This window comes from Cervus canadensis, chromosome 7 (assembly GCF_019320065.1).
Source record: "Cervus canadensis isolate Bull #8, Minnesota chromosome 7, ASM1932006v1, whole genome shotgun sequence".
NCBI classification, from domain to species: Eukaryota; Metazoa; Chordata; class Mammalia; order Artiodactyla; family Cervidae; genus Cervus; species Cervus canadensis.
The window spans coordinates 20489776-20514683 of NC_057392.1; the positions used below are offsets into that span (position 1 = coordinate 20489776).

The window sequence follows — 24908 nt, forward strand, 5'->3', positions numbered from 1 at the left end:
TTGAGTAAAGTTCCTTGTGCTCTGCAGTAGGTTCTCGTTAGTTATGTTTTCTGCATAGTAGTCTGTATCTGTCAATCTCGGTCTCCCATTTCATCCCACCCCACCTTCCCCCCTCGATGCATTGCAAATAAGTTCATCTGTACCATTTTTATAGATTCCACACGTATGCATTAATATGCAATATTTGTTTTTATCTTTTTGGATTTTTTAAAATGAAACAGGTGAACATTTTTAATGATTAAAAGGTACAATTCACAAAGAAGATAGACATCATAAACCGTTAGACACCTAACAACAGAGAAACAAAGAAACATAAAGCAAAAATCGGAAGAAATATAAGGGAAAAGAAAAAGATCTATAATCACAGGAGACACTGCCTGTCTTTGCAGCCCCCGTGGGAACATGCCTGGGGTGCAGCAGGGGGTCTGGCTGAGTCACACCGTGGCTTTCTCGCTGCATCAGCAGCCGCTTCAGGCTCTTAGGAGCCTTACATGATCAGCATGTACAAACCATTCAGAACAGTGCCTGGAATCTAGGAAGTGCTCCATAAAGACTGCCGTGGTTGTTGCAATCGTGAAACAATAAAGTTGCATTGCTGTCTGTCCCAGGAGCTACTCCCTCTGAGACATTTTTCTCAAAACCGGAGTCTAAAGGGAGAGGAGAACAGAGGGAGGAATTGTGCCCAGACATCTAAGGTCAGACTCAGCCACGAAGAGCTCAAATCCCAGCTCCAAAACAGAAGGGGACACAGTCCAGTTCCTGCCGCTGAGGGCTGGTGGGTCTGCAACGAGCCTGCAAGGGCTCAGCCAAGACAGCTCCAGAGGAGACACTCTCCCCACATCAGATGTGGTCGCCAGGGCCCCAGGGTCCCCTTCACTTTCTTTGTCTCATCAGAATGGCTAACAGGAAGTGAAAGCATCTAGTCAAAGCCACACTGAGCATCTCCTGAAACATCCCTTTGGCCGCCGATAGCCGAGGGTGATTTCTTGGCAGGACAGACCGTGGAAACGGTGCTTGTCCCTTTAAGGAGCGAGGCCAGGTCACTGTTCATCATCCCACTTTATTGTGCTCCTGGGCTGTAAAGGAAGCGTCCTCCTTCTGCTCTTTGTTTTATGACCTCCATAAACAGTGAATTGCCATGACTGTGCCCGGGGCTAGAATGGCCTCGCTGGCTGGAGGGGCCAGGAGAGCAAAAGTGGAGCAGAGGTGAGTCCCCCCTTCTTCCCTGGAGAGGGGCAGTGCCACCCCCAGAAGGAGGGGTGGGAGGGGATAGACAGGGAGTCTCCTCCCGGCCCTACCTACACACAGCTCTGAAAATAAATGCACCCTCAATATTCAGGGTCTCAAATGGGGGTGATTTTCTCTAATGCAAAAAAAAGCAAGACATGCCCTTTTGAAGGAATATCCATGTTGTGTTTTTTTTAAAAAAAAAAAAGCTTTGGGAGGGAGTCAGTTAAGTATGTGTTTTGTTTCCTTTATTTTTATTAGTTCGAGGCTAATTACTTTACAATATTGTAGTGATTTTTGCCATACATTGACATGAATCAGCCATGGATTTACATGTGTTCCCCATCCCGATCCCCCCTCCCGCCTCCCTCCCCACCCCATCCCTCTGGGTCTTCCCAGTGCACCAGCCCTGAGCACTTGTCTCATGCGTCCAGCCTGGGCTGGTGATCTGTTTCACCCTTGATAGTATACTTGTTTCAATGCTGCTCTCTCAGAACATCCCACCCTCGCCTTCTCCTACAGAGTCCAAAAGTCTGTTCTGTACATCTGTGTCTCTTTTTCTGTTTTGCATATAGGGTTATCATTACCATCTTTTTAAATTCCATATATATGCATTAGTATACTATATTGGTCTTTATCTTTCTGGCTCACTTCACTCTGTATAATGGGCTCCAGTTTCATCCATCTCATTAGAACTAATTCAAATGAATTCTTTTTAATGGCTGAGTAATATTCCATGGTGTATATGTACCATAGCTTCCTTATCCATTCGTCTGCTGATGGGCATCTAGGTTGCTTCCATGTCCTGGCAATTATAAACAGTGCTGCGATGATCATTGGGGTGCACGTGTCTTTTTCAGATCTGGTTTCCTCGGTGTGTATGCCCAGGAGTGGGATTGCTGGGTCATATGACAGTTCTATTTCCAGTTTCTTTAAGGAATCTCCACACTGTTTTGAAGGGTGCTCAGGGCTTTGGGTGAGATGGATAAAGTCAGACAGTTCGTGCATCGTATTGACAGCATGGAGGACACAGTAAAAATATTGTGCAACAGTTATACAGACGTATCAGGGGAGATTGGGACTCACGGTGGTCTCCAGGCAGCACACACGTGGCCACAGGTGTTACTCATGGCACTGTTGGAGGTTGAGGTTCCAGAACCCGTGCCGATGTTCCCAGGCCTCCTCCCTGCAGGCACAGGTGTGGGGCCAGAGTGTTACTAGGGCCGTGGTTGTGTCCATTTGCCCTCAGGGAGGATGGTACATGTGCCAACCAGCCTGGGTGTGCGGAGGATGGGGGAGTGGCCGTGGGCAGTCCAGCGTTCCGTCCGCTGTTCTGTGCCATCCAGCACCACTTGAAAAGAGCAGTACCTGTCCACTGACTGGCCTAGCTGACCAGGGCATCGCCTTCAGCTGACCTCTGAAGTAGGAATTGGAGGGTTGGGCTGTCTTGTCGATCGGTTAAACCTGACTTTTACGTCGCTCTGCTGCGGAGACGCAGGATTCGTCTGAAACAAATAAACAATTCCTGGAAGGGCTGGGAGAGGCGGAGGCGGGTTCCTTGAAGCGTGCACAGCAGCAGAGTCGGGCAACAGCCTCTGGCACCAGGGGAAGGCAGGGGTGGATGCTGTTCTGGCCACTCGCGGGGGCAGCTGAAGAAATACCACGGGGGAGGGTGCCCATCCTGCCAGCCCACAGGCAGAGTCCTGCCCACAACCCCCACTGGGCAACTCTGTACCCGTCTCCAGGGGCTGCTCCTGACCCATCAGTTGTGGCCCAGGCCAGGTCCAGGGCCACCCTGGTGGAGAGCCACAGTCCGGAAATATCCAGAAAACCCAGCTCAGATGCTGCCAGACTGCAAGATGGTCCTGGAACTAAATGCAACTGTTCCCTAATAGGTGGAAGACTCTGCCAGCCTCGGCATCTACCCCGCAGGACCCGTTACCCAAGAGGTCAGCGGACGAGGCCCCCAGCATATCTAAGCCAGGCCCGTCCAGGTGTGAGCAGGGAGAAAGCAGCCCAGACCTGCAGAGGCTGGTGACATGACCTCTGTGCTGAGAGCTGACCTTTTGGCCTTCATTAAATCTTTACCTTAGTTAAAGCCGTGGGCACTCATTAAATCATGGTGAGCTTGGAGCAGCATCCTTGACGTTCAGTAGCATGTCCTAGACCTGGGGACACTTGTAATGATACGTCAGCTGTTTTCACGGAGCAGAGTTTTCCCTGGAGGACACGCGGGTCACCCATGGCCGAGGACCGCCTCTGCCGCAGCCTCCGTTCTGTGACCAGCAGGCGTTCTGCTGACTCCTGTTCTCAGTCTTACTTCCTCTCTCAGTTATCTCAAAAACTCCCAAAGGTTTTTCAACAGTCCAGTAGGACACCAGCATGACCCCCCCAAAGACCCCCAGTCATGTCCAATCTTGAACTGCCAGCATCCCTGGCTGTGGCTGGTTATTCTTTTATTATTATTATTATTTTGACAACAAAAACATTTTGTATTGGGGTATAGCCAATTAACAATGTTGTGACAGTCTCGGGAACAGTGAAGGGATCCGCCATACATATACATGTTTCCATTCTCCCGCACCTCCCATCCAGGCTGGCACGTACCACTGAGCAGAGTTCCATGTGCTATACGGCAGGTCTGTGTTGGTTATCCCTTTTAAATATAGCAGTGTGTACATGACCTTCCCAAAGTCTTCAACTATCCTGTCCCCCCCACCCCGGCAACCATGAGTTCGTTCTCTAAGTCTGTGAGTCTCTTTCTCTTTTGTAAGTTACGTTCATTCGTATCATTTCTTTTTAGATTCCACATATACGGCATGCCATATGATATTTCTCTGTCTGGCTCACTTCACTCAGTATGACACTCTCTAGATCCATCGATGTTGCTGCAAATGGCCTTATTTCATTCTTTTTATGACTGAGTAGTCTTCCACTGTATATGTATATATGCCACATCTTCTTTATCCATTTCTCTATCAATGGACATTTAGGTTGCTTTAATGTCTTGGCCATTGTAAACAGTGCTTCAGTGAACATTGTGGAACATGCATCTTTTCGGGCCATATTTTTCTCTGGATATATGCCCAGGAGTGGGATTGCAGGGTCATATATTAGCTCTATTTTTAGTTTTTTAAGGAACCTCCATACTGTTCTCCATAGTGGCTATACCAATTCCATTCAGTGGCTGCTTATTCTTAAAGCTATCTAAAACTCTCAAAGCAGAGGCACTTGAATATACTTTAATTTTTAAAATTCTGTATATGCCACACAGCATCTAGCAAACAGTGGGTTTCCTACAAGTGGCGCTAGTGGTAAAGAACCCACCTGCCAATGCAGGAGATGTAAGAGATGTGGATTCGATCCCTGGGTTGAGAAGAGCCCCTGGAGAAGGAAATTGCAACCCACTCCAGTATTCTTGCCTGGAGAATTCCACGGACAGAGGAGCCTGGCAGGCTACAGTCCATGGGGCCGCAAAGAGTCAGACATGACCGAGGTGCCCTAGCACACACATACATACTGTCACATTTTCCTGATACAGTGTGGTTTGGCTACCAACATTGGGAATGACTCATATATGCAATTGAAAAGTGCTTGTTGCCCCCAAATCCAGGGATTTAGGGCTACCTGAGGCTTCCAGAGGCCCTGGGGAAATGAAAATCACCTCAGGACACTGTAGGAAGGATGCTGCTGCTTCTCAGCCTGGACATGGTTCCCCCCACCCCACCCAGAGTTCAGCCTGTCACCCCAGGGACCCTGAAGATACCAGGGAAGGCACTCAAAGCAAGAGAAGGTATCAGAGAGCCCGTAGCTGCCAGCAACCCTTCGTGATAGAACAACAGCTGCTCCATGACCATTAGCGATGTAACACCACCTGTGGATGCCAGGGTCCCTTAGTAATATAACAACACTTATGCCGGTTGTTCCTTGGAAGAAAAGCTGTGACAAACCTAAACAGCATATTACAAAACAGAGACATCACTTTGCCGAAAAAGGTCCATAGAGTCAAAGCTGTGGTTTTTCTAGCAGTCATGTATGGATGTGAGAGTTGGACCATAAAGAAGGCTGAGCACCATATAATTGATGCTGTCAAATTGTGGTGCTGGAGAAGACTCCTGAGAGTCCCTTGAACTGCAAGATTAAACTAGTCCATCCTAAAGGAAATCAATCCTGAATATTCATTGGAAAGACTGATGCTAAAGCTGAAGCACTAGTACTTTGGCCACCTGATGCAAAGAGCGGACTCACTGGAAAAGACTCTGATGCTGGGAAAGATTGAGGGCAAAAAGGAGAAGGGGGTGGCAGAGAATGAGATGGTTAGATAGCGTCATCGACTTAATAGACATGAATCTGAGCAAACTCTGGGAGACAGTGGAGGATAGAGGAGCCTGGCGTGCTACAGTCCATGGGGTAGCAAAGAGTCAGACACAACTTAGCAGCTGAACAATGGCTATTGGTGACCCTTAGTGACATACCAACACCTGTGGCTGTCAGGGACCCTTAGTGGCAGAATGACAGCCCCTGTAGATGTTGGCAACCCGTAGTGACATAGTAACACCTGTGATGTAACAGTAGCGTGACAGCTAAGGCAGGAGTGTGCCCCACCGGCTGGGCTCTGCCCAGAGTATTCTACACACACTTTGTTTTAAGCTCAGAACTCCCCTGGGAGGAAGCAGCGGCCTGCGGCAGGAATTCCAGTGCACTGGGGTGGGGCGGGGGAGGCACCCACTTCCTGAACAGGCTGTGTTTATGGATGTGTGGGTGTGGTTGGCCTTTTGCACAGAGGCTTTTTTTTTTTTTTTTGCCCTTTCCCCTTGCATAGGAATGCAGATCGTGCAGGATGTAAAGAAGCAGCTCAGGGCGAAATTATAGAGATGGCAGCGGAATGAGCGCCATGACCCATGACCAGCGCCCTGGGGCTCCATCCCTGCCAGCTCACCTTTGTGCCTGTGCACTTTCTGAAGACATCAGATTTGTTGACATGGGTGGCACATGGGCTGAGGTGTAGCTGTTACGTGGACCAAAATATGAATGTCCGAGCCTCGGGAAAAGGAAGGTATGGGGTGAAGTGCTTGGGGTAGAAATTAAATTTCAGCATGAAAACCCTGTGGTTAAGACTTCCAGTGGAGGAGATGCAGTTTCGAATCCTGGTCAGAGAGCTAAGATCCCACACACCTCTCAGCCAAAGAATCAAAACGTAACACAGAAGCAATACTGTAACAAATTCAATAAAGACTTAAAAAATAGTCCACATCAAAAAGAAAAATCTTTTTTAAAAATCCCGTAATGCTCAAAGGAGCCCCCCCTCAAAAGACAAGGGAAAAGTCCCCCTTAACTTTTTCTTTCCATTCACTCTATTAAATTTTTGTTAAACTTTTTTAAAGTCATTATGCAATCACATGCAGTTGTAAGAAAAAATGCAGAGACCCAGGCACCCTTTACCCTTTTTCCAGGTATGGTAGCATCCTTCAGACTGCAGGAAGATCTCACCCCAGCACTGTCGACACTGCTTCAGTCCAGGCACAGAGCATCTCATCCCCCAAGGGGCCCTCGTGCCGTCCTTCTATGTTGTTCAGTGGTTAAGTCGTCTCCAACTCTGTGACCCTGTGAACTGCAGCAGGCCAGGCTTTGCTGTCCTTGATTATCTCCTGGAGTTTGCTCAGATTCATGTCTGTTGAGTCGATGAAGCCATCCAACCATCTCATCCTCTTGTCACCCTCTTCTCTTCCTGCCTTCAGTCTTTCCCAGCATCAGGGTCTTTTCCAGTGAGTCGGCTCTTTGCATCAAGTGACCAAAGTATTGGAGCTTCAGTCCTTCCAGTCATTGTTCAGGACTGATTTCCTTTAGGATTCACTGATTTGATCTTCTTGCTGTCCAAGGGATTCTCAAGAGTCTTCTGTAGCACCACAATTTGAAAGCATCAATTCTTTGGCACTCAGATTTCTTCTTATCCAACTCTCACAGCCATACTTGACTACTGGAAAAACCATAGCTTTGACTATGCAGACTTTTGTCAGCAAAGTGATGTCTCTGCTTTTTAATAGACTGTCTAGGTTTGTTATAGCCTTCCTTCCAAGGAGCAAGTGTCTCTTCTATAGTGTCATCCAGATCCCTTCTATCCACTGCCCCTTAACCCTTGACACTTATTCATCTGTTCTCCATCTCTATAGTTTTGCCATTTCAAGAATGTTCTATAAATGTATTCATCCAGAGAGTGAGTTTGGGGATTGACCTTTTTTCGCTCAGCATAATTCTCTAGAAATGCATCCAGGCTATTAACGTGTATCACAAGTTCAGTCCTTTTTATTACTGAGTAATATTTCATGGTGTGGCCGGAACACAGTTTGCTTATTCATTCACCTGCTGAAGGGCATCTGAGTTGTTTCTGGTTTAGGGCAATTAAAAATAAAAGCTGCTCTGAACATTGTGTACCAACTTCTGTGTAAACATAACCTGTCTCTTCTCTGTCCCAGAGGGCAAGTGCAGGTCATACAGTAGTTGTATGTTTAGTTTTGTTAAGAAAATGTCAAACCCTTTTGCAGAAGCGCTGTTCTGTTTTACATTCCCACCAGCAGTGTGTGAGTAAGCTAGTTTCTCTACATCTTTTCCAGCATTGGGTTTGTCACTTTTTTTTTTTTTTAGCTTTTTTGATAAATGTGCAGTGATATTTCAGTGTCGTTTCATTTGCATTTCCCAATGACTCATGTAGCTCAGCATCTTTTCATGTACTTGTCATCCATCTGTATATTCTCTTCAGTAAAATGTCTGCTCGTGGCAATCTCTGGGGGTCCAGTGGTTAGGACTCAGCGCTTTCACCGCGGGGGCCTGGATTCAGTCCCTGATCAGGAACCAAGATCCCACAAGCCAAAACAAGTAGATGAATAAATGTCTGTGCCCTGCCCATTTTCAAATTGAGTTGTTCTGTTTTTTACTGTTGAGTTTTTACTATTCTTTTCATTGTCTATTTTAAAGTCTTTCTCAGATATGTGATTTGCAAATATTTTTTTTCCCCAGACTATATACCTTTTTATCTCTTAACAGGATTTTTCTCAAAGGAAAAGTTCTACTTTTGATAAAGTGCAGTTTATCAGTTTTCCCTTTTATGGATTGTTTTTGTTGTCAAGTCTGAGAACTCTCTGCCTAGCCCAAGAATCTGAAGATTTTCCTCTATTTTTTTCTAAGTTTTATAGTTTCCCATTTTACATCCAGAGTCCACTTTGCATTTGTTGTTGTTATTCAGTCACCAAGTCATGTCAGACTCTGTGACCCCATGGACTGCAGCACGCCAGGCTTCACTGTCCTTCACTATTTCCCAGAGTTTGCTCAAACTCATATCCATTGAGTCGGTGATGCTATCCAACCATCTCATTGTCTGTCACCCCCTTCTCTTCCTGGCCTCAATCTTTCCCAGCATCAGGGTCATTTCCAGTGAGTCGACTCTTTGCATCAGATGGCCGAAGTATTGACACTTCAGCTTCAGCATCAGTCCTTCCAATGAATATTCAGGGTTGATTTCCTTTAGGATTGACTGGTTTAATCTCCTTGCAGTCCAAGGGACTCTCAAGCGTCTCCTCCAGAACCACAGTTCAAAAGCATCAGTTCTTCAGTGGTCATGTTCTTTATGGTTCAACTCTCACATCCATACATAATTACTAGACAAACCATAACTTTAACTCTACAGACCTTTGTCAGCAAAATGATATCTCTGTTTTTTAATATGCTGTCTAGGTTTGTCATAGCTTTCCTTCCAAGGAGCAAGTGTCTTTTAACTCCACGAATGTCTGCAGTCACTGTCCACAGTGATTTTGGGGTCCAAGAAAATAAAATCTTTCACTGCTTCCACTTTTTCCCCATCTATTTGCCATGAAGTGATGGGACCAGATGCCATGATCTTAGTCTGAATGTTGAGTTTTAAGCCAGCGTTTTCACCCTCCTCTTTCACCCTCATCACAAGACTCTTATGAAAATGGTAGGGCTCACCATTTATATCTTTCTTTCACCAGGGTTTTGTAGTTCTCAGCACACAATTTCTCCATATGTTTTATTTACACTTAGGTTATTTGAGTTTTTTTAAGTGTTTGTAAATGGTGCTGTGATTTTAATTTCAGTGTCTACATGGTCATTGCTAGTGTATATAGATACAGTCAGTTTATATATTTATCTTGTATACTGTGACCATGTTGAACTCACTTATTAGTTCTATTTTTATATTTTGCTGAATTCTAATTGCTAATATTTTGTTAAGAATTTTTGCATTCATGTTAATGGCAGATATTGATTTGCAGTTTTCTTTTTTTGTTGTCTTTGTTAGATTTGGTATCAGGTCAATACTAGCTTCACAAAGTGAATCAAAAAGTGTACCCTTCTCTTCTATTTTCTAGAAGAAATTGTTTAATTCTTGAAGGACTGATTAATTCTTCTCTAAATGTTTGGTAAAATTCCCCAGTGAAACCATTTGCACCTGGAAATTTCTTTGGAGGGACTTTTTAAATAAACACAATTTCCTTAATAGTTACAGACTGTTCAAATTGCGTGCTTCATATTGGATGAGTGTGATAGTTCATACTTTTCTAGGATCTGGTCCATTTTCATCTAGGATGTCAAGATTATGTGTTTAGAGTTGGTTTTAGTGTTTCCTTGTTAGCCTTTTGATGTCTGCAAGGCCTGTAATGCTGTCTCCCCTTTCATTCCAGGTACTGGTGATCTGTGTCTTCTCTCTGTGTTTCTCAGTCTTGCCAGGGATTTGTCAATTTATTGATATCTTTAAATAACCAGTTCTTTGTTTCATTGGTTTTCTGTGCTGTTTTTGTTTTCTATTTCATTGATTTCTGCTTTTTATTATATCCTTCCTTCTGCTGTTCTTGTGGGTTTGTTTTTGCTTTTCTTTTTCTAGGTTCTTAGATTATGGAGTTAAGAGTTTTCCTCGTTGTGAATGCAAGCATACAGTGCTATAGATATTCCTCTCAGCACGGCTTTAGCTGTGTCCCACAGCTAAATTTTCATGTGTTGTATTTTCATTTTCATTCTACTTGGCAGAAAACAGCAAAATTGTAAAGCAGTTACCATTCAGTGTCTATTTTTATATCCCTTAAGACTTCCTCTTTGACCCATGTATTCCTTAGAAGTGTGTCGTTTAGTTTCAAAATGTGTGAAGATCTTTCTGTTACTGATTTCTAGTTTGATTCTCTTTAAGGTCATAAACCATACTCTATTTGGTTGTGGTTCTTTTAAATTTGTTGTGGGTTTTGTGTGTGTGTGTGGACCAACATATGGTCTATTTTGGTATATGCTTCATAGGCACAGGGCTTCCCTTGTGGCTCAGCTGGTGAAGAATCTGCCTACAGTATGGGAGACCTGGGTTTGATCCCTGGGTTGGGAAGATCCCCTGGAGAAGGGAAAGGCTACCCACTCCAGTATTCTGGCCTGGAGAACTTCATGGACTATATAGTCCATGGGTTCGCAAAGAGTCAGACACACCTGAGCGGCTTTCATTTCACTTCATAGTCACCTGAAAAGAATGTGCATTCTACAACTGTTGATGGACTTTTAAATATATGTCAAGACTGAGACAGACCACTAACTCTTGAAGGTTATATGATACACTTTTGCCCAAGATTTTAGAGTATGTGATCTAAAATACTGCTGAGTTCACCAAGGAGGCCTGTGAAGCCTTCTCACTGGTGGTTCTTGTCAATGGAGCCACCATTTTTCTTCCCTGGGGGGTCTGGTCCTCTCTGAAGGATAGGACTTTGATCAGCTTAACATGTGGCTCAATAAAGTTTCCTGGCTGACATTTTTACCCTTGTATTTCCAAGAGATATAAGGGGACGTCGTTTTCCTTCTCATCAAGTCATAGGATGCTAAAGCCAGAGGAAACCTTGGATCATCTGGTCTACCCTTACATTTGGCAGGTGAAGGAATGAGGTCCTAGAGGTTATTTTAGATTATTTTTTAAAATGATTTTGTGAAATTAACATAAGTTGTTATAGAAGTATATTAGAAATACAGAAACAAAAATAAGGAAAAAAATATAATCTTACAACCAAAAAGTAACTACTATTATTATTTTGGAGTATACTCTCCCAAGTTTTAAGAAATGGAATCACACTGTCTTATGACTTTCTTAGTTTAACATGAACATTTTTCTAAGATATTATTCCTAGTAGCAGAATATATTTCCACAGTGCAGATACACCATCATTTATATGGTATAAGTGATGTTCATTTGATGGGCATATAGGCGATTACAGTTTTCACTGTGTTAAATAACGCTGTGATGAACATCTTTTGTGTCCATACGTATGGTTTTTCCTAGAATTGGAGACACTAAATCAGAGCACATGAACATTTTTAGCTTTAGAGTCCTGTTGCCAAATTGGATTATTGGGGGTTTTGTCTGTCTGGACAGACTTTGCTTGGTTTTGATTTGTGTTGGTTTTAGAGTCTATATGGAAGCTTACACGAGTTCAGGAGGAGGCCTTGTTTAGGTCCCCAGAGTTTTAGGGTGTGATCTAAGCAGCCACCTGGAACCAAGGGGAGAGCCTGCCCTTCCCAAGAGCATAGAGCGGCTGGATTGGTGCCATGCATTCCACACCTTTCTATGAGGCATCCTGCATTGGACCCGGTCAGGAAACAGGAAAATGGGCAGGTACATACAGCCTGGGGTCTGAACCTTGTAAATCCAGCCGCCCAGCCCAGTTTTATGTGCCAGGCTACAGAGGGACAAACTCGCTCACCCCAGCCGCTTCCTGTCTCTGGGACCTACCGTGAGAACGGTGTGTGTTGCACTCAAACTATGCTTTGAACTTTCTGTCATAGTAATTGCCCCCATAAAATGGACCAGGGCAACTGCATGAAAGTGTCCCATATTTAAAGACCAGTCCTGCCCGCTTTTATGACTGGTGCTGACTGCGGGAGGATCACAGCCCCAGCCACTCTGCCAAGGCACCGCTGAGAGCTGTCCCGGGGGACAGGGCATCTGAAGCTGGACGGGAAACCCGGGGCCCAGGAGAGGCTCTGCTGCTGACCAGTGGCCAGAGCACCCCCCGTCAGGTACCCAGGCAGCTCCTGGGTGCAGTGTTGGGGTTCAGCCCATGGTCCACAGAGCACACCCTTTTCCATCAGGCTTTCTTTTCTCATCTGCAGAGAAAGAAGAACTGATCCAGAACGTGCTGACCCAGGTGGCGGAGCAGTTCTCAAGGTACAGAATCTTCTGGATACATCCTTTCCAGGGCTGGGTACTCTTTCCCATGGCGAGTGGGCCCCTTGCTATCTCAGCTGATGGGCCCTCACCCATCACTTCCCCGGAGAAGCTGCCTGCCTGGTGGGGTCCTTTGGGGATTCTGTAACTAAGCCAGCGTGCATGGGGTCCAGGAGACGCTAGCCTGCTGGTGCTTTCAGAGTAGGGACCCGCGTTGCTGAGAATGTCCTCAGCTGGCTCTTTGGGGCGAGGACTTCAGCCTATGGGAGTTGACAGCACAGAGATCCTGTGTTTGATGTCTGACTCACTCTTCATTCTGAGTTATGCTGCCGGTTCTGGAGTCAATGCTTTGCGTCTTCTCAGTTACCTCCTATGGCATCTTACTGCCCCCCGGGTATTTGAAATGGGGAGAAGCCATAGGGTATTTTCTTAAAGCCCAAGAGTTGTTGAACTGATTGGGTTGGAGCCCAGAGAAGGGCACACCAGCTGCCTGGGGTGGTCTGTGCCCAGCAGGACATGGTGTGTGCGGGGAGCGGGGCAGGGGGGCGGGCGGAGTGCTGGTCCGTGCCAGGGGTGAGCAGAGACCCCAGGTCCTCCCCAAAGAGCATCTGCTCACTGGCTGGGTATGGGGAGTAATCGTGCCCGCTCTGTGTTCCGGACTTGGAAAATACACCTTCGAGATAATTCCAGTGTGTCCTTTTCCTCCTCCCCGCCCGCCTCCAACTCCCATGAGTTCCTTAAAAGCAACTCCTCTGTTTGGGCCCCTCACCAGCCCACCTGTGAGCCTCACCATGGCAAGGAGCGGGAAAATGTTGACTGAACCCACTTTAACTTGGAGAATTTGAGGAGTTATGTTGTTTTGTTTTTTTTCCTTCCCAGAGCTTTTAAAATCAACGAGCTGAAAGCTGAAGTTGCAAATCACTTGGCAGTGCTGGAGAAGCGCGTCGAATGTGAGTGGCATGTGGATGCCTTTTCACTGCTGTGTCTTTTAACCTCAGTGTAAATTAAACCACTTAAGCCGTGGTGTGTGATGATGGCAGGGGAGGTGAGGCTCAGAGCGAATGTCTTGTCTTTGTCAAGTACTCAGTACTTACCTTTGAAGTTAACAAAGGCTAGAAGAGTGATGAATCTTAAGCGTTTTATTCTGTTTGAGAAGTAACCCAGTAACTCGCAACATGTTAGAAGTACACAGTAATTTGTAATCCTGTACGTGTCATCAGATGGTATGTGTCGTGGTAGCACAGAAGAGCACAGAGGAAACTATGGGGCTTCCTAGACCGAGCCCCCCCAGAGACAAACCTCTGCAGAATAGCTTGTGTGTGTCTCTTTTTACATAAATGAGAACACACCAACCCATACTCTCTGGTTTCACAATTTTAGGGTAAGGTGCCTACTGAATGACCACCAGTGACTGCGTCTTGACTCAGTGACCAAGGAGCTAAAACTCCGGAAGATAACGGCTTCAGGCAGTCACCCTTTGTGTCCCATCCATAAAATAAGGGGCAGTGCTTGAATTCCTTGTGGTCCACAATTCCCCACCCAGGGCCCAAAGAGATGGCTTTTTGTCAGTGTCAAGGCTAATGTCAAGGTTAATGGCTCCTAGGCACTGCATTTACTGACTTGTGGAGTGAGTAAACAGACTCCAGAGGTAAGGCTGTTGGGATGGCATCACAGCCTCTACCTGACTAACTCATTGAAGGTCACTTTTCATACCTTGTATGAACTGCTTGATTTTTTCCAAGAAAAAAAAAAAATCATGATTGTGTCCAAAACCAATTCACCTAAAGAACTTGAATCATGATTTACAGTCACCCTTTTCAAAGTGCGGCTGCTGCTGCTGCTAAGTCACTTCAGTCGTGTCTGACTCTGTGCAACCCCATAGACGGCAGCCCACCAGGCTCCCCCATCCCTGGGATTCTCCAGGCAAGAACACTGGAGTGGGTTGCCATTTCCTTCTCCAATGCGTGAAAGTGAAGTCATTCAGTCGTGTCCGACTCTTAGGACCCCATGGACCGCAGCCTACCAGGCTCCTCCATCCATGGGATTTTCCAGGCAAGAGTACTGGAGTGGGATGCCATTGCCTTCTCCGTCAAAGTGCAGCAGCGTTTTTTAAATCCATTTGGTCATTAGAGCTGCAAAACAGTTATGTTTTCCCCATTGACAGTGAAGGAGCCAAAGAGATTAGGTGACCTGCTTGAGTTCATTCAGCAAATTGGAAAAGTAAATACCATAAAGAAGGCTGAGCTTCGAAGAATGGATGCTTTTGAACTGTGGTGTTGGAGAAGACTCTTGAGAGTCCCTTGGACTGCAAGGAGATCCAACCAGTCAGTCCTAAAAGGAAATCAGTCCTGAATATTCATTGGAAGGACTGATGTTGAAGCTGAAGCTCCAGTACTTTGGTCACCTGATAGGAAGAACTGACTCACTGGAAAAGACTGTAATGCTGGGAAAGATTGAGGGAAAGAGGGGGAGGGGTCAACAGAGGGTGAGATGGCTGGATGGCACCATCAATTCAATGGACATGAGTTTGAGCAAACTCCGGGAGATAGTGAAGGACAGGGAAGCCTGGCATTGTGCAGTCCATGGGATTGCAAAGAGTTGGACAAGACTTAGAGACCGAACAACAAGCCCTGGGGTCCTAGGGGGCAGCTCTCACCAGCACCTTTCACCATGAGGAGCTGGGGATTTGGGGGGAGGCTCCGGGAAGAGCAGGTTAGAAAGCGCTGTGGCAGCTGGCCTTGTAGCCACTGCCACAGACACTGGTCATGGCTGCACTGAGCAGAAAAGAGGCTTTGCCTCCAAGGGATTTTGGGAGGGGGTCCCCTGTGTGCTGAGAGTGTCAGGACGAGGCTCCTCAGTAGCCGTGCAGCAGGATCAATGCCCCATACACCACATAGAGCTGATGCAGTGAGGACTCGGATCTGGCAGATCTGAGCCCCAGATGTACAGTATCCCCAGCACCCCAAGATCAGTGCCAGGAGCCCCATAGCTCATGGCCACCGCGGCAAACATCAGGCTTCTTCTCTGTTCACCAGCTGCAGGTCCAGAGTCTGGACAGAGTGGACCCCGTGTCCACACACACACCCTGCCCCCTACCCCTGCCCACTGCAGGGAAGGCCAGAGAAACTGAGTATGTTGGTTTCCTGGGGTTGTCATGTCAAAGCACCCAAACGAGGGGGCTTGGAACAACAGCAGTGAATTCTCCCACAGTCTGGAGGCCAGATGCCTGAGGTGAAGGTGCAGCAGGGCCAGTTCCTTCTGGAGGGATCCTGTCCCGAGCCTGCTGCGCCTTCCAGGCTGCCCTGGAGCTTGGCGTGTGGCCGTCACTGCAGGCTGCTGCTGCCTGCACTCAGCCTCCCCCTGTGCACCTTCGTACTCGGGTCTCCCCTACCTTCCCGCATCAGGCACCTCTCTGTGGATTTTGAGCCCACCCTCACCCAGGACGATCTTATCTCAGGATCCACACTTGCATTCTGGGGTCAGGATGTGAGCCTGTTCCTTTGTCGTTGTTCACTTGGTCAGTCATGTCCGACTCCTTGCAGCCCATGGACTGCTGAATGCCAGGTTCCTCTGCCCTTTACTCTCTCCTGGAGTTTGTTCAAACTCATGTCCATTGAGTCGGTGATGCCATCCAACCATCACGTCCTCTGTCGTCCCCTTCTCCTCTTGCCCTCAATCTTTCCCAGCATCAGGATCTTTTCCAGTGAGTCGGCTCTTCACATCAGGTGGCCAAAGGATTAGAGCTTCAGCTTCAGCATCAGTCTTTCCAATGAATATTCTGAGTTGATTTCCTTTAAGATTGACTGCTTTGATCTCCTTGCTGTTCAAGGGACCTTCAAGAGTCTCCTCCAGCACCACAGTTCAAAAGCATCCGTTCTTCAGCACTCAGCCTTCTTTATGGTCCAGCTCTCACATCCGTACATGACTACTGGAAAAACCATAGGTTTGACTCTACAGACCTTTGTCGGCAAAGTGATGTCTCTGCTTTTTATTACGCTCTCTAGATTCATCATAGCTTTTCCCTATGTCATTGCCTGTCTCTTATGGGGGCACAATTCAACCACTGCTGTGAGCGTTTGCTGTTTCATCTTCTGCAGTGGGAGGCAAGCCCCACTTCCCACCAAGCCCCATGGGGTAGAACTGTCCACACGTGGGAAGTGGTTCAGCCAGAGATCACAAAAAGCGTTCACTGCTGAGTCACTGCCTACACTTACACAGAAGAACCGTCTTCCAGTCACCACCTGGAGAGCAGATGCCTGGCGGGTGGAGGGGGGCAGCAGGTGCCTCCTGCTTCATCCTCCTCTCCTCCAGCTCCACTGGCCCCTCCCTGCACAGAAGCCAGCTCCAGGCCTTCCATTCTTTGTACACAGGCGTGTTAAAGAGGCCGTTAATTAATTTCCAGAACTCCTGCCGAGAGCTGTGAGACTTCCGGTCTCTGGCCGTGAGAGCAACAATCAGGCAGAGAGGTGTCTGTATTTTTGCCTTCAGGTGGCTCGTGGATTGAGGACCGTTAAAGGACAGAGCCGTGGTAACCATCTCCCCTGGCCTGTCCTTGCCCCAAATCCTCCAGAACTAACTTGAATCTCCTCCTAGGGCTCTTGTGTGAATCACAGAAGTCACACACATGCGCATAGGTTACCTGGAAGACACGGTCCAGGCTCACGAGATCACAGTTACCCGTGTTTTTACTAGTTGTGTTCATTCTAGCCCCGGAGACCCGGGCCCTGAACGGCAGGGGTGGAGGGGGCTTGCATTTCTCAGGGAGACGAGAGGGTCAGGGTTAGGGTTCCAGGAGCTTTGGACAGCTGGATCGTTGGGGTTGGGGGCACTCTGGGCAGCGGGTTACCCCAGCCCCATTTTGGTACCTCTCCCCATGTCAGCCCCCAGCACCCCCATCTCCTCCTGGTTGCTCTCTGTGCACAGGAATGTGGGGGTTCACACACCACAGGAAGTGGTTCTTGTGCCCCTTGAACTCCACTTGGCTTTAGGCCTGTCCTCTCCTGGCACTTGTGGCTGACTGCCCCTCAGCTCCCCAGGCTCCACTGCTAACCTGGAAATGACCACTGTTGCCTCACCTGAGCTGAGCCCCCAGGACAGGGGGGTATGCGTTCCAAAGAGCAGCCCAGACGTAGCATCTGTGCCTCCCGCAAAGACATCACAGGGACCCTAGAAGTGGACAGGGGAGGCCCTCTGAACAGGGGTCCGGCAGTCAGACCTCTGTCATCAGTCACTTGGGGAACTGGTCACCCCAGGCTCTCAGAAGGTCAGTCCTGACCCTGCACTGCTGCCAGAAGCAAGCCAGCCTGTGAAGGCTGCCAGGCTGCTCCACTAGGCCCGGCCAGATGTGGACACACATACACACAGACACACAGACACAGAGGCACATACGCACCCATTCCTGTAGACACACACAGAAACATAGGCACATATACTCAATAGTACACAAACCCTTACACACACACATATGAACAGGCCAGCGCACCATGCTCACGCGCATATGTGCTGGGTCTGGTGTGTCTGAGCTGCTACTGACTGTTCTCTGCTTCTGAGGTCCAGAGAGGCACCCGCTAGAACTGCCCGTCTGTAAACCACGTTACATTGGTCTGACTTGTGTTTGAATGGAATTTCCTGCTTTTTTTTTTTTTAACCTTCTCAAGTGTTTAATTTTTTGGAGTCAAATATAAATTTTGCTGTAGCTCTTAATTCACCTTAAAGACTTTCCTTCCTTTTCTACAGAATGTTTTCCTTCTTCAGGAGGCTGGGGTCTCACTTAGATGGAAGGATGTTTTAAACACAGGACACCCAGGGCCTCCTCTTGCTTCCCGGCTGGAGGTGAACCGTCCAGGGCACCCCCCTCCCTCTCTCCCTTTCTTCTTGTTTGCAGGACGGGCCCAGGCACCCTGCAGGCACAGGGCAGCCCTGCTCCCATCCAGCCTTTGTCCTTGCCCATGCGTACTATGTGCTAAGTCACTCAGTCATGTCTGACTCTTTGCGACCTCATGGGCTGTAGCCCACCAGGTTCCTCTGTCCATGGGATTCTCTGAGCAAGAATACTGGTATGGGTAACCGTTACCTTCTCCAGGGGATCTTCCTGACCCAGGGATCAAACCTGTGTCTCTTACATCTCCTGCATTTGCAGGTGGGTTCTTTACCACTAGCGCCACCTGGACGCGAGTTCCATCCCTGGATCAGGAAAATCCCCTGGAAAAAGGCATGGCAACCCACTCCAGTATTCTTGCCCAGAGAACCCCGTGGACAGAGGAGCCTGGCGGTCTACAGTCCCTGCCCAGGCCTGGCCCAAAACCTAAAGACCGTAGAGCTGGCCGCAGGGGCCTGAGTTTACAGCCAGGTCAAGCAAAAAACCCAGAAGACTGAAACCAAACCTTGCTTTTCTTTTTGTCACTTGGGAAATGTGCCTTATGCAAATTCCTTAGCAGAGTTCTTGGCAGAAATGCTGAAACACAGCTCTATTCCTACGTGTCTGTAAACAATTTTCAAAGCTCTGCAGGCCCACCAGGGCCTGGCCTGCCCACAGTAGCCTCTCAGGAGAGCCCGACAGGGCTGGGGGGAGGAGAGAACAGGACAGAGCTGCCTCCGTGACCACCCTCTTGCTCCTGCTCACTGAGGCCCCCTTCCTGAAGCCAGCATCCCTCTTAGTGAATCATTCCTGAACATTCTCCTCCAGGGCAGCTGTGACCTGCAAAGGCCCCAGAGTCACTTCTAAAGACCAAGAGAGGCCAGCAGAGTCCATGTGATGCTCAGGCCGCTAGTCTGGGGCTCTGGGCTGTGTCACCTGTGTTTAAAGTTTGGAACTGACGAGCGGGCCGAGATGTGGGCAGCTGACATCCGTCCCCACCATGGGACCTCACTGGGTCACCATAGGACCTGGGGAGGCCCAGCGCAGTCGGCCTTCTCACTCCCCCAGGATCTTCCAAAAGGGAGCCTGGTGTCCAGCAAGGCCTGGGAGGGGCTGCCCCACGTCCATGCGTGCCTGCATCTGCCCAGCATCTCCCAGCTTCCTCCCTGCGCTCTGGCACTTTAATCCCATGACATGTTGTTTTCTCATCCATTGATGAATGCACTTTTTGCCATCTCGTTGCTCACTGTCAATTTCCTTGGCAACCAGGGTCCATTTCATAAACATCTTTGCTGTAAATTCTGGATCTCTGAGATTCAGATAAGTGATATCATACCGTGTAGCCCAAAAGACTGAATCTTAACATCACCCCCAATAAATGGCCAAGGACTCTGATCTACATCAATTCCAATATCCATTCGGTCAAACATCAGGCAGCCACCAAGAGCCATGAGCTAGTGGGCAGCTGCTAACAGGAGCATCCTTAACCCTGATGATGGAAAAAAGCAAATGAGAAAACAGAGCGGCATAATCCCCAAATTTGTCTTTTAAAAAAAAAAAATTTTTTTTTGATATGGATCATTTTTAAAGTCTTTATCTGATTTGTTACAGTATTGTTTCTATCTTATGTTTTGGTCTTTTGGCTTCGAGGCATATTGGCTCTTAGCTCCCCAACCAGGTATTGAACCCCGGGCCCCCTGCATTGAAAGATGAAGCCTTAACCACTGGATTGGCAGGAAAATCTCCTGTCTCTTTAAAAATAAGAGTAAATAGATAGATATTAAGAATGCATGGGGGTGGGAGAGAAATGCCTGGAAGGATATATACACACACACACATATATATAACATTGTTGTTGTGGTTCAGTCGTTCAGTCACGTCTGACTCTTTGTGACCCCATGGACTGTAGCATGACAGGCTTCCCTGTCCTTCACTATCTCCCAGAGCTTGCTCAAACTCATTTCCATCGAGTTGGTGATACTGTCCAACCATCTTATCCTCTGTCACCCCCTTCTCCTCCTGCTTTCCATCTTTCCTAGCATCAGGGTCTTTTCCACTGAGTTGGCTCTTGGCATCAGGTGGCCACAGTATTGGACCTACAGCCTCAGCATCAGTTCCTCCAATGAATATTCAGGATTAATTTCCTTTAAGATTGACTGGTTTGATCTCCTTGCAGTCCAAGGAGCTCTCAAGAGTCTTCTCCAACACCATATAATCGTAAATGAATTCTCTTCTGGCCCAATGGGCTCACGGATACATTTTTAAATACTCTTCTTTGATAGGCCCTGTATTTGCTCCATTTTCTGTAGTAGTCATAAGTTATTTTGCATTCAGAAAAGTGATGCTGGAAACATAGTGAGTGTAACCGTGGACCCTGACTGGCAGGGCACGGCCGCCCTGTTTGGACTATCCAGCATGGTCTGTCTCTTCCCCATTTGGATTTCCTTTTTGGATCCAAGTCTATGCCACATGCCAGGTCGCTTCTCCAGCTGTATTCCCCTTTCTGAAATTTTCTGCCCGTCACGTGTTAGCAACCCTTTCCTGGGCCCCTTCCTGCCACTGATGTTGACTTCACTGTATGACCCAGTGACCGACGCGGCTGCGATGTCATCCCCCCCTCCGAGGGGTGAGCATCTTGCAGTGGGACCGAGGCTGAAGGGTGCCTGGGGGGGTGCACACTCCTGGTCCCAATGCAAACCTTTACGGTGTGTGTTGCTGCACTTCTTCTTGGGAGTGGGCCCAAGCTTCCATCCACCTCCTAACAGGGTCCGTGATGCAAGAAAAGACTGAGAGCATCCGACCCCAAAGGAAGATGTGGGGTCCCGGTGGGAGCTCGAAGTACCGATGTCATTTCCTCCACCCCCTCCACCTCACTGCCCCGCTTCCTGGTACAGATTGGCATCCCACAAGGCACAGAAGCAGGTCACCAGGACCAGATTCAGAGATCGAATCCTCCAGATTCCTGCCGCACAGACGGAAAGACGCCATGGTTTCACAAAGCCTAGCCCCCGCTTGGCCCCTGACCCTGAAATGTTTAGAAAACCCGCCCAGGGAGGTTCTAGTTCCTGCCTGTCTGCCCAGGGCGGTGCTGGGAAAATTTCCACCGCTGTGAGCTCCAGAGCTGCTGACAGCTCCTCCCGGCAGGGAGGGGATTAATGAAACGAGCGGAAGTCACCGAGCTGCTTTGTTTTCTTTTAGAAATCATCTGCATTTTATTTTTAGCCGTATTCAGAGCCACGCTCCATGAAAAGGGGGATGAGTGGCATCGTGGGTAGTATCTTTTTGCATAAAAATCGAGGTGTGATTACAAAGTAACAAAGCTCATCTTTTTTATTTCTTATGAACTGACTCTAGTCTGAAAGCCTTTCCAAAGCTGGCAGCATTTCTGGGCTAAATACGCACCTGCCAAGTGTGTATGTCTTGAAGTTGAATACTCGCTTGTGGGTGTAAGCGCCAGTTCATCCTTTGATGAAAAACAAAATAGTAGTGTTCCGACTTAAGGGACCCCCCCCCCTCGCCACAGCACCCCGGAAGTATGACCAAGCCTGGGGTCCTTCTGGCCTGTTCATTTCTCACCGTTTCAAGTCTGGACTTCTGGTTAACTGCTCTACAGGATCTTAAAGTGCAAAGCTCCTTATCTTAATGAAATTTCCATTCTTGCTGGGAAGCTGTGATTTTGCCCCCTGAAACTTCTGTTGCATTTTAATACCCTGGGAACACATAACCCCCTTTTTCTTTGAGGGATAAAAGACACTCTGTCCCGGATCCTCAGCTGGTGCTTAGGGGTATGGAGAGAAAGCAAGAAGTGGATGAGCGCGGAGTGGAGATTCATGGAGTGGGGAGGGGGAGGGGCTTCCATCCTAGAGGGATCATGGGTCTGAATGCGATGAACAGGCCTGTGTCTGGGGGCAGCTGTGTTTCAGCTGAGTGAGGGGGAGGCCAGAGAATCAGCAGGGTGGGTGGGAGTGGGATCCAGTGTCTGAGCCAGCCTCCCCTCCTTCCCACTCGCCAGTGGACATGGGAGCCGTGGGCTAACCCCCAGTTACCAGCCTTCCCATCCTCCGCCGTGTATCCATGGTAACCCCCTTGTTTCTCTTGGTCCCCAGTGGAAGGACTAAAAGTGGTGGAGATTGAGAAATGCAAGAGTGACATTAAAAAGATGAGGGAGGAGCTGGCAGCCAGAAGCAACAGGTAAGGTCTGCGCCGGGGGAGGCACGGGCAGACGGCTGGGGGAGAGCACTGCATAGCCATATGGGCCGGAGGGGGCCCTGGGCTTTTTTTTCCCCAGAAGCGAGGCTGAAGAATCTGGTTCAGCTGGGCTTGGGTGGGCACCGTCTGGGATCTGCTTTTCAGTTACACAGCTTTCTTCTCATAAAAGAGAGTTTATGGCAGTGGGAGGCGGGGAGGATGACGTCACAGAAGAGGAGAGGAAGCGACCTACAGAAAATGGTTAAGATTCACACCCTCAGCTTGAACAAAGTCAACATCGATTATTTTGAAAAAGGGACCAATTAAAGGAGAAGGGCCTTTGGCTTCCAGAGGACACATGTCCTGGAGCCTCAGAGTCCCCGCTTTCGTATGGATGTCCCCACAGCACAGAGTCGGAGAAGGCAATGGCACCCCACTCCAGTACTCTTGCCTGGAAAATCCCATGGACGGAGGAGCCTGGTGGACTGCAGTCCATGGGGTCCCTAGGAGTCGGACACGGCTGAGCGACTTCACTTTCACTTTTCACTTTCATGCATTGGAGAAGGAAATGGCAACCCACTCCGGTGTTCTTGCCTGGAGAATCCCAGGGACGGGGGAGCCTGGTGGGCTGCCGTCCATGGGGTCGCACAGAGTCAGACACGACTGAAGTGACTTAGCAGCAGTAGCAGCGCAGAGTGGCCAGTCAGGGGAGCAATACCACAGTCTGGACACATAAGTCACTTGTCCCTCGGAACGAGGGTCCCTCCATGCCTGCCCCTGGGGAGCCAGGGTGAAATGCCCAGGCTGCCAAAATCCATGAAAAAACACCCCAAGCACTTCTTGGAGAGTGGGGTTTCGGGTGCAGCTGGGCCCCTGGCCGAAACTGAGGTCAAAGCAGATGTTCAGGTTGGGGGTGGAGATGTCCCGGTCAGCCGAGATGATGCGGGACGAGATGCCTGCATGGAGCACTTACTGTGTGCAGGGCTGTGCCGGGCGCTCTCTGATGCGAGCAGCTCTGCCTATCTGCCCTCCGGGGTTGCTTCATGCCCACGGTCACCCGTCTGGAGCCTGCATGGTGATGATGTGGCCTGTCACCCCCAGAACCCCTTGCCACTAAGGTGGCTGAGGTTACGCTGGGCCTAATGAGACTTAACAGGACTCCTGGGCCCACTCACAAACCTGTGCAGACACACCGGATCATCTTACAAGGCCGCCTGACACCCTGAAGGTCATTCCCAGAATTTTCAAAATTGAGGGCAACCTGCTTAGTGGGGAGGGTGGCTGAGTGTGGGGCCTTTGGGCCAGGAGGAGACAGGGAAGCTCTGGTCCCGTCAGAGAGTGGTGAGGCTGGCAGCCTTGGAGTGAGCTCGGGACTAGCCCGATGGGCTCAGAGCCACATTGGCATGTCTTCCCAGGACCACGCCATGTTCATGTCATACTTGTCATCTAGCTTGGATTCTCTGAGACCAGCCTGGGACTGGCTGCCTGTGGCCCAGTGCCATGTCTGCTGCAGCGAGAGGGGGCAGGGGTGTGCTCTGGGCCCCGTCCCCCACCTTCCCTCTGGAATTGCCTCACCCACAAACATGTTGCATCCGTGGAGCCCACAGAGCACTTTTGGGAGACAGGTTGGTTTTTTTGAGATATAGTTGGTTCCCAGGTGGCACAGTGGTAAAGAGTCTGCCTGCACCACAGGAGATGCAGGTTTGATCCCTGGGTCGGGAAGATCCAAACTAGATCCCCTGGAAAAGGAAATGACAACTGGCTCCAGTATCCTTGCCTGGGAAATCCCCTCGACAGAGGAGCCTGGTGGGCTGCAGTCCATGAGGTTGCAAAGAGTCAGACATGACGGAGCAACTGAGCACACACATTAGTTGAAGGTGCACATAGTAGGAGGGGTTTTATAATGCAGCCTGTCATCCCTGCTCAAATGACTGACTCCTGCCACTTCCTGGAACAGCCCGGGTGAGCCATGAGCCCCCACCAGCCAGTCTCACCCCCTCCAGATTGCAGGTGCCCTCTTCTGTACAGAGCCTGGTGGGGGCAGGGGTGAGGCAGCGCTTCCAGTATGGTCTCTGACATGCACTGGCCATTCGGGTCGGATCGCAAGAGAAAAATCAGAATTTCATCCAGGTTGTGTTAGTTTCTTGGGGCTGCTATAACAAAGTACCACTAACTGAGGACTGAAAACAGTTTATTTTCCCACAGTTCTGAGGGTTAGAAGTCTGAAACAAAGGTGTCAGGAAGGCCAGACTCGCCAGGAAGGCTCTCGGGGGACCTGTTCCAGGCCTCTCTTCCAGCTTCTGGGGGTGTCAGTGATTCTTGGGGCTCCTTGGCTTGCAGGGCATCACTCCAGGGTCTGCCTCTGTCTCCGCATGGCCTTTCTCTGTGGGTCTATCTGTGTCCAAGTGTCCCCTGTGACCAGTCAACTCACATGGA

General features: G+C 48.7%; 1 protein-coding gene across 4 annotated transcripts in view; it reads left to right on the top strand.

The window, feature by feature from the left end:
- The window catches only part of PDE9A (phosphodiesterase 9A), a 105621-nt gene that overhangs the window by 56079 nt on the left and 24634 nt on the right, over positions 1-24908 (top strand). For 2 of the 4 annotated variants that reach the window (XM_043474492.1, XM_043474493.1), the window contains exons 5-7: positions 12373-12427; positions 13307-13377; positions 22391-22475. In XM_043474492.1, the coding sequence (XP_043330427.1) occupies positions 12373-12427; positions 13307-13377; positions 22391-22475 (211 nt within the window). Of the gene's footprint in view, positions 1-1089; positions 1207-12120; positions 12280-12372; positions 12428-13306; positions 13378-22390; positions 22476-24908 lie in introns of those variants that run through there. The other 2 variants (XM_043474495.1, XM_043474494.1) reach the window with 2 other exon arrangements.